Here is an 8,071-nt window from a genome sequence, read left to right on the forward strand (position 1 = left end):
GTGGGTGGGGGGCCGGCGGTGAGTGAGCTCTGCCCTTTACTCTGAAGAGCTCCTGTGTCAGTTGCCTGCGGCTGCTGTAACAAACCGTCACAAGCCTGGGGACTTAAATCCTGTACCGTCTGACCGGTCCTGGAGGCCACAAGGGTGAAGTCCAGGTATTGGTAGGGTTGTGTTCTGCCCAAAGGCTCCAGGGAGGAACCGTCTCTCTACCACTCAAAGGCTTCCAGTACCCGTCGGCATTCCTTGGCTTGTGGCTACATCAGCCCTCTTTCTGCCTCTGTGGTCTCCTTGCCATCTTTTCTGTCTAAGAGATCAACACTTGTCATTGGGTTTAGAACCCATCTGGATAAATTACCCCAATTACACCTTCCTTTCAAAATACTGATGTGTATCTGCAAAGACCCTTTTCCAAATGAGGTCGTGTTCACAGGTTTCAGGGATTCTAATGCAGAAGTATCTCTGGGCTCCACATTTAAGCCCCTGTGCCTCCTGACACTGAAAAAAAGAAAAAAAAGAAACTGGTGTAAGGCAACTATCATTCTGGTGGTCTCAAAGCCCTCGGTGGGCCCAGCCCCTGAGGACAGGAAGGGCTCCCTGGCCAGCAGGCCTAGCCCTTCTGCACATGGTCACTACTGGGCCCGGCAGGAAGGCCAGGCACCTCCTAGCCTCTTCCACCCTGGCAATGGCTCTCTGCTGCCCCGGGAGGGGAGCGGCTGCCATTGAAAGAGGAGACCATCGTCCTCTTTCCAAACTTCTCAAAACCAAAAGCCCCCTCCTGGCATCGAGCAGCTGCTGTAACCTGAGGGGTGCCCTGGAGGGGAAATGTTCTATGTACCCTCAAGAATGTGTGGAGAAACCCAGAGTGTCTTGGGCAGTCTCCTTCCGCTAACTGGTAAGATGGTTCCTGATGGGATGGCAGGTGGAATGAGAGCCGGGTGCAGGACGTGAGAAGCTTGCACTGTGGCAGGAGGTCTGGGACCGGACCGTAGATCCCAGCTAGCTGCACTGTGGTCAGAAATAGAAGTCGGTGTAGCTTGGCTCCGCCCAGTTCCCTTCAGCCTGCATGTTCGCTGTGCCGAGACCGGCCAGCTGGGCAGGTGCTAGGACACAGGCCAGAGGCTCAGCCCCTGGGAGGGGAGGCCTGAGTGACACAGAGCTGGATGACCAGACAATGGCAGTGGCCTCAAGGTTAACACTGGGAAGGCTAGCAGTCTGACCCTCCTGGATGTGGGTCTTGGTCTCCTCTGCCATAAGACAGAGCCCAGTGCGCTGGAGCCGGTCAGACAGGCTCATGGCATGCTGTGCCCAGCCCACTCCTGGATGCACGGGTCATCAGACCTGCCAACCCTCGGTGCCCAGCTGCCAACCGAAAGACCAGCCATCAACATCGGTCTGCTGCTCCACCCGAGAAGGATGAGGCAGCCTGCTTCTGTAAAGACCCCTGCCTTGGAAACCCGGTGGGGAGGACCTGCTCTGTCTTCCAGGGCGGGTCACTGTGGCTGGGGATCGACCCCAGGACAGCACGTTCCTGACTGCCTGGAACCAGGCACTGCTGTAAGAATTGTACGCATGCCCTCCACTGCCCACCCGGCAGCCTGGTACCAACCTGTTCACAGACTAGGCAGCTGTGTGAGCGGGCCCATGGCACAGACAAGCGGCAGGAAGGTCACAGGATTCTCTCCATCGCCCAGCGTCCCCAGCCTGGCAGCGGGGAGACAGAGAGGCCACCTAAATAGAGTGATGATATGGGGGGGGGGGCTTGGGCTTTGGCAGAGGAGCACAGGGCGAGGAGGGGGGCGAGGGCAAGGAGACGTGTGAGCTGAGGGGGGCTAGACCAGCACAGCACCGGAGGCTGGCAGGATCTTGTCTCGCTTGGGAGGCAGGGGGCGGGGCGGGGGACACTCCAACCCTAAAAGATAGGGCCCAGCAGGGGTCTGAGCAGAGGAGCTCAGCCATGTGACCCTGACTCTACCACTGGTGCTATGACTGACCGTGTGCCCCTCACCCCTCAGCCTGTCTGATGGGGATGGAAACGCCCTCTGTCCACCCCCCAGGGAGCAAGAAGCAGGTCCCCACAAGTACCGTGCTTAGCAAGGGTCCAGCACAGAGCATGGACGCAGCAAATGGAGCTTTGTGCTCGGCTGCCATTGCCAGTGTCACCTTATGGTCTGGAGGGGTGGTGACTGATGAGGGGCGGCACTAATGGCTGAGGGGCCATCTGGTGGCTGTTGGAAAAGCCCAAGAGAGGAGGGTGCTCAGGCCAGACCAAGGTCAGGGGCAATGAGTGGGTGGACTGAGACCATGGGTGATGAGTGGTGGTGGGGGGCGGCTGAGACCATGGGTGATGAGTGGGGGAGGGGGGGACTGAGACCATGGATGATGAGTGGGGAGGAAGCTAAGACCATGGGTGATGAGTGAGGGGTTACCGAGGCTATGGGTGATGAGTGGGGGGATTGAGACCATCAGTGATGAGTAGAGAGGAGGACTGAGACCATGGGTGATGAGTGGGGCGGGAGACTGAGACCATGGGTGATGAGTGGGGGGTGACCGAGGCCATGGGTGATCAGTGAGTATGGGGAAAATGAGGAGCAGAAGCCCGGCCAGGCCATTAACCGCACCATGGACTCCTCAAGAGGAACCGCCTCCGTGTGGACTGGCTTATAAAGCCAACCCACTGTTGAGTCCCAGCCAGACTGCTGCCTGGTCCCTGGGAGGGAAGTGAGATCGAGGCACACCCTCTGTGAAGCAACTTGGGAAGCCCCCAGGGGCAGAGACCGCAGGAAAAGTCCGGGTACGTGGGAAAGGTTGCAGCACACGGGGCCCAAGCCAGTGTCCACAGACCCCACCACAAAGTCCCTCTGCAATGACTGTGCTCCTCAGAAGGCCCTGGCCACTGAAGACCTGGGACCAAGCCTCCCAGCACGGAGCTCCCGAGGTTTAGAAGCAGGGGTACAGACATACTGGTGCACAGAGGGCGTGCATCAGAGACACCCCACAAGCACCTTCTTCTACCCCGGTCAGGATTCTTGACAGAAGTCAGCAGGTACGGCCTCGTGAGCTGGCCACTGTATGCCGGCCATTTCACCTACTTCTCTCAGCAGCCCAGAGGACTGTGTCCTTAGAGAGAGATAGAGGACTTGTGGCTGCGCTGTCCCAGCTGAGCGTCCAAGCTGAGTCAGTCTGCGGGTCAGAATGTGTTTCTGCTCCCTAGACTGACCTCCCGTCCCAGGGGGACCTGACCCTGAGCCACTCACTGTCCACAGGAAAGCAAAACACAAAGCAAGCTCCTTAACTAGCCCGCCACCTTCTGAGAATTCCAAGTATGGCCTCCTCCCTCCCCCACCCCAGGGCTCCACAAGGGGCACATCCTTTGTGTGCTGGGCTCTTCCAAGTCAGTCAAACCTCTGCCTGGGAGGAGGCCGCCTCTCTGCAGATTTAGAAGCCGGAAGGCAGACGGGGGTGGGGAGTGGGGGGCCGCAGCACGTCTCCCCTCGCTCCTGGACGCTAGAGCACAATTCAGAGTGGCACACCGCAGCATCTCTCGCTCATTTTCCTTTTAAACTTTCTTTTAAAAAAGAAGTCTATTGGGTGGGGAGTGTCTTACAACTCATGTAACATTCCATACATCAAATGTATCAAGCTTATCTGCAAGTCATTTCCAAAACATTTTCTACTTGAGCCCTTGGTATAAGCTCCTCTTTTTTCCCCTCCTTCATGTATCCTTGACCAACTATATATTGTTACTTTGTATCTTACATCTTACACTGACTGTTGTCTCCCTTCACCCACATTTCTGCTATTCGTCCCCTTGGCGGTTGGGAGATGGGGCGAGGCTTTTAAGCTTCCATTGGGGCAGTTGGGGCATTATCAGTGACTTGTGTGAAAGCGGATGGGGCAAGTCCGTTTCCCATTTGGCCATTTGCACACGTTCTGTTTCTGACGTGTTGCTCCCCTTCCTCCCCCGCCCCCCATGCTTCTACACTCTTCCCTCCTCCTCCTTCCCTCTCCTTGTTTCCTGCCTCTTCCTGCCTCCTGAGCTTTGCTTGGGGGCAGATGCTGCCCCGCTGGTCTCACCGGTGCCTTGTTCTGGTGGCTCGTTCTGAGGAGTGCACACCTCGTAGGTGTTGCCCTTCACTTTATCAGTCTGTCTGCTGTTGGCTGGATAATGGCCCCTGGGAGTAGTTCCGTTCCAGGTCTGATGGGCATCAAAGGGCCATAGTCTCGTGGGGGCCACTCGCCTCGGTCACGTCCATAAGTGTGGTCTTTTTCATAATCTTGCATATTGATCTTGCATTTCCGCGCCTACTCTGTCCAGGACCTGGCCTGTGGTCCCTATCAGAATGGCCAGTAGTGGCTGCTGGGCACCACCGCATTCTCCAGTCTCGGGCTAGCAGAGGCCAAGGTTCACGCGGACTGTTAGTCCTTTGGACGCAGTGTTTTCCTTGAGTCTTGGGTTTTCTTCTCTCTCCTTTCCTCGGATGGGGAGACACCCAGTCGTTCACCTTGAGTGACTGACTGCCCACGGTCACTGCTCACCCAAGTAAGATGTAGAACTCACTTGGCCTACCACCTCTTTTTCAGAAAGAAAAAAAAAATTTACTCAGTGTTGGTATCTGCATTTGTAGCCCCCTTGGATCACTCCGGCGGCCCCCCCCCCAGGGGTGGTATCATCCACATTAGGATGTGCCATACAGATCTAGCTCTTTGTCACACTTGTTTGGACAACAGGATTGCAGGGGCCCTGTGTTCAACCCACATCTCTCACCTGCAGCCTCAGTTGTATTGCGAACCGTAACCAGATCCCAGAGATGCACGCAAGTCTGAAAACATAGGGGGAACCAGAGGACTCCTGATAATATGTTCTGGTTGAGACTTGAGACATTATCTAGTACCTTTTCAAAATACAGTGATGATATTTTCCAAGTGCCCTGGGGGCCCAGTGGTTAAGCGTTGTACCGCAAGCCCGCCAGTGCCTCCCCAGCCCCCCACAGGAGAAAGACCTGGCAGTCACACCCACAAAGGTGACACCTTGGGAGCCCAGAGGGGCTGCCCTTCTCTGTCCTGTCGGGTTGCTGTCTGTGCTAGTCTGGATACACAAGGGAACCAAATTCATAGACACTCGTGTGTTTAAGAGAGTTTTATATACAAGAGCAACTGTACATGAAGAAAACATCCCAGTCCAGTCCAGATCAAGTCCATAAGTCCAACATTAGTCCATATGTCTGATAACAATCTATAATGCCCTCTTCAGACTTACGAACATCTGCAGTGACACCAAATGCAGGACGATCACAGGTCATTGAGTGGGGAGTCGTGTGTATCCAGTGGTGGTGTAAGCATCTCAGTGCTGGCAGGGGTCTCCACGTGGCTCCTTTAGCTCATGGCAGTAGCATAGCTCCATGTGTCTTCTCAGCTGCTATGTTTCCCATGGAGGAAGCCTGTGTCCCACCTGCACCGAGATATTTATCTCCTTAGCACCTCCAAATGCGGTCATCAAGCTGCGACCCTATTGACAGTCTAAACTCCACCTCTTTACTTGTAAGTCTCAAATTGACACCAGATTATGTAACTGCCACACCATCAGGCAGAATGGCCTCAGTGGCTCCAGGTTGGTGGATTTCCTTTCTTCGTGTTGCCAGCGGACACTGTGGCGCTCCCGAAAGGCACGTGCGCTTACGTCCCTCTGAGGGTGTGTCCATTCAGGAGCGCTCTAGGCCACCTGGTGGTATGTCTGTGAATGTGGGTCCTCACTGAACTGAGCTAACATTAATTTAAAAAGAAGAAAAGAACTGAATTAATATTGAGCGAAGACTCCCAGGGTCTGGAGCCAGGCTGGCCCGTTTCCAGTAGGAGGAGCCGTGGCCACACCACAGCGAGGTTCCACTGTCCACGTCCCATCTGCACATCCCCTCCAGGATCCAGTGTATCAGAAGCAGGGCTTGGTGGCCATCCTCGTTAACTGCAACACAAAGGCTGCAGGTGAGTGGGAGGCTCAAAGGAACAGGAACGTCTTCTCTCTCAGTCTGGAAGCTTGGACTCAGGGCACCAGCTCTAGGGCAGGGCTATGGAGGAAGGGCCTTCTCCCCTTTCCGTGCCCTTGGGTTTGGCATTCCTCGGAGGTTTTTGTGTGTGTGCTGGCATCCCTGTCCCACCTGGGTCTGGGTCTAGGAGGTTCTAAGCACAGGGAACCTGCAGTGCATCTTGCAAAGCTAGGCATTGACTTTTCTTCCTCTTTCTCTGAAAGAGGAGGCTTCCCCAAAAGCCTTTCTCTTTAACTTCCATCGACTTGTTGAAGCTCCCATGTGTGTGTGGATGGTGTCCTGGGCCCAGCAGTGGGTACTGGGTATTGGGTTGCCTGTACTCTACCTCGGCCTCATTGTCGAATCTTGCCTTTTCTCCCTCTCAGATCAACAACAAAGCCTGTGGCAAAATCCCCGTGCCCCAGAAAGTCGCCCGGGACCTGGACAAAGTGCACCAACTTGTTCTCCAGAGCGAGCTGGGAGCCCAGCTGCTGCAGGGACGCAGCGTTAAGAAGGCCTACCTCTCCCCCAGGACGGCCCTCATCAACTTCCTGGTGCAGGAGTGACTGCCGGGATGCTGCAGCCTCCACTCCCACCCCCCAGGGCCTCGAGGGACCACCTCTGGCCTGAGCTGCAGGGAAAGCAGCCCCACACCCTGCCCCCGGGCAGGGGAGACCGGTTATGTGCAGAGGAGGAGTATGGGTAGTAGAGGAGGGGTCTGCCCATTCGGCCCCCACCCTTCAGGGTGGAAGAAGCCCGCTGCGCCTGCGTGCATCCACCAGAGACGCTGCGGGGCAGGACCGAGCGCTCTGCCCCTCGTGCAGACTGGAAGCTCTGGGTTGCACAACTTGTGCTGCCTTCGGCACTCCCTGGGGACGTGAAGCCAAGCTGCGGAGCCAACTCTGGCTTGGCAAGCCCGCGGGCAGTGCCCGCTCTCAGCATGACAGAAACGGGCCCGCCTTCAGGCTCAGGGCAGCCTCCTGGGCCTTGTTCACATAACCAGGGCCTGCAGTCGACCATGGAGTGGTTCCTGAAGGTGTTCTGAATCGAAGGCAGCAGTGCCCATCCTCCCCCAAGTCCCGCCCAGGCCCTCCACCCTGACCCCACCACGCCTCTTCCTTCTGGGTGCTGGGCGTGGCATCTGGGACCGTGCTGGTGCACAGGCCCTCCAGGCAAAGCCTAGCTTGCTCAAGTGGATGGTGAGCAACACTTCCTATCCAATCCCTCCCTCGGGTGTCACATTTGCTGCGGGGGGTGGGGGGTGGGGAGAGCAGGCCTGTGCTGCTGGTCCTGGACTCAAAAGCCCCACCACAGCCCAACAGGGGTCTGTCCCCACATGGTGACTGGTGACATCGCTGTCCATGCAACCCCAGGGCCATCATGAGCAGAGCAAGCTGCCTGCCACCACCAATGCCGCCTGCTCTGCCCTTCCTTGTGCCCACAGCTGCCAGCCTGATACTAGGGAGTGGGCCAGCATTGGGCCTAGGTCACAGTGCGTCGAGACAACCCTGGTTTTTTGTGACGTCAGCAGTGGCCTGCTCTTACCAGAACTGGCCAAAGGCACTGATTAAGACTGAATGGAGAAAGGCAGAAGAGAACCTGGCCACTCGCTTTGTGATGCTAACCGAAAAAAACTATTTGTTCTCTGACGTCACTTTTTAAAGTAACCCCAGATAGGGCCTCCTGCCATTCTGCAGTGAGCAGATGCCTTTTTTAATGGAATAAAATGTGTTTCCTGCATGACTGGAGGACAGATGTATGATCTTGGGGCTCCCAGCATATTCCCTGTGTAGGCGTTAATCAGTAACAGCTGAGTCACCCCGTCATCCCCCAAAGCGTGGGTCATGCCCTTTCATGCCATGTGGGGTATTGCAAAGTGAGACACGCGTGGTCCTTGGCCCTGGGACTTGTGGGTGGGTTGTGGACAGCCCTGATACAATAGCAGCTAAGTCCGCTGGTTCTCAGACTTGGCTCGAACCCCACCGGAGAAACGGAATACTGTGCCCAGACACCACACTCAGAAACTCGTGTGACTGGGCTAGGGCGCAAGG

The 8,071-nt window shown here is 56.3% G+C and overlaps 1 protein-coding gene across 1 annotated transcript in view; it reads left to right on the plus strand.

Moving 5' to 3' along the window:
• The window catches only part of LARS2 (leucyl-tRNA synthetase 2, mitochondrial), a 165,670-nt gene extending 158,408 nt beyond the window's left edge, over nt 1–7,262 (plus strand). Inside the window, exon 19 of the mRNA XM_045297697.1 lies at nt 6,245–7,262. Within this exon, the coding sequence (XP_045153632.1) occupies nt 6,245–6,586 (342 nt within the window). The 3' untranslated portion in view covers nt 6,587–7,262. The remainder of the gene's footprint in view (nt 1–6,244) is intronic.
• The last annotated feature ends 809 nt before the right edge of the window (nt 7,263–8,071 follow it).

The sequence above is a fragment of the Echinops telfairi genome, unplaced genomic scaffold (genome assembly GCF_000313985.2).
Source record: "Echinops telfairi isolate 266 unplaced genomic scaffold, ASM31398v2 ScPeMD7_7420;HRSCAF=8458, whole genome shotgun sequence".
NCBI classification, from domain to species: Eukaryota; Metazoa; Chordata; class Mammalia; order Afrosoricida; family Tenrecidae; genus Echinops; species Echinops telfairi.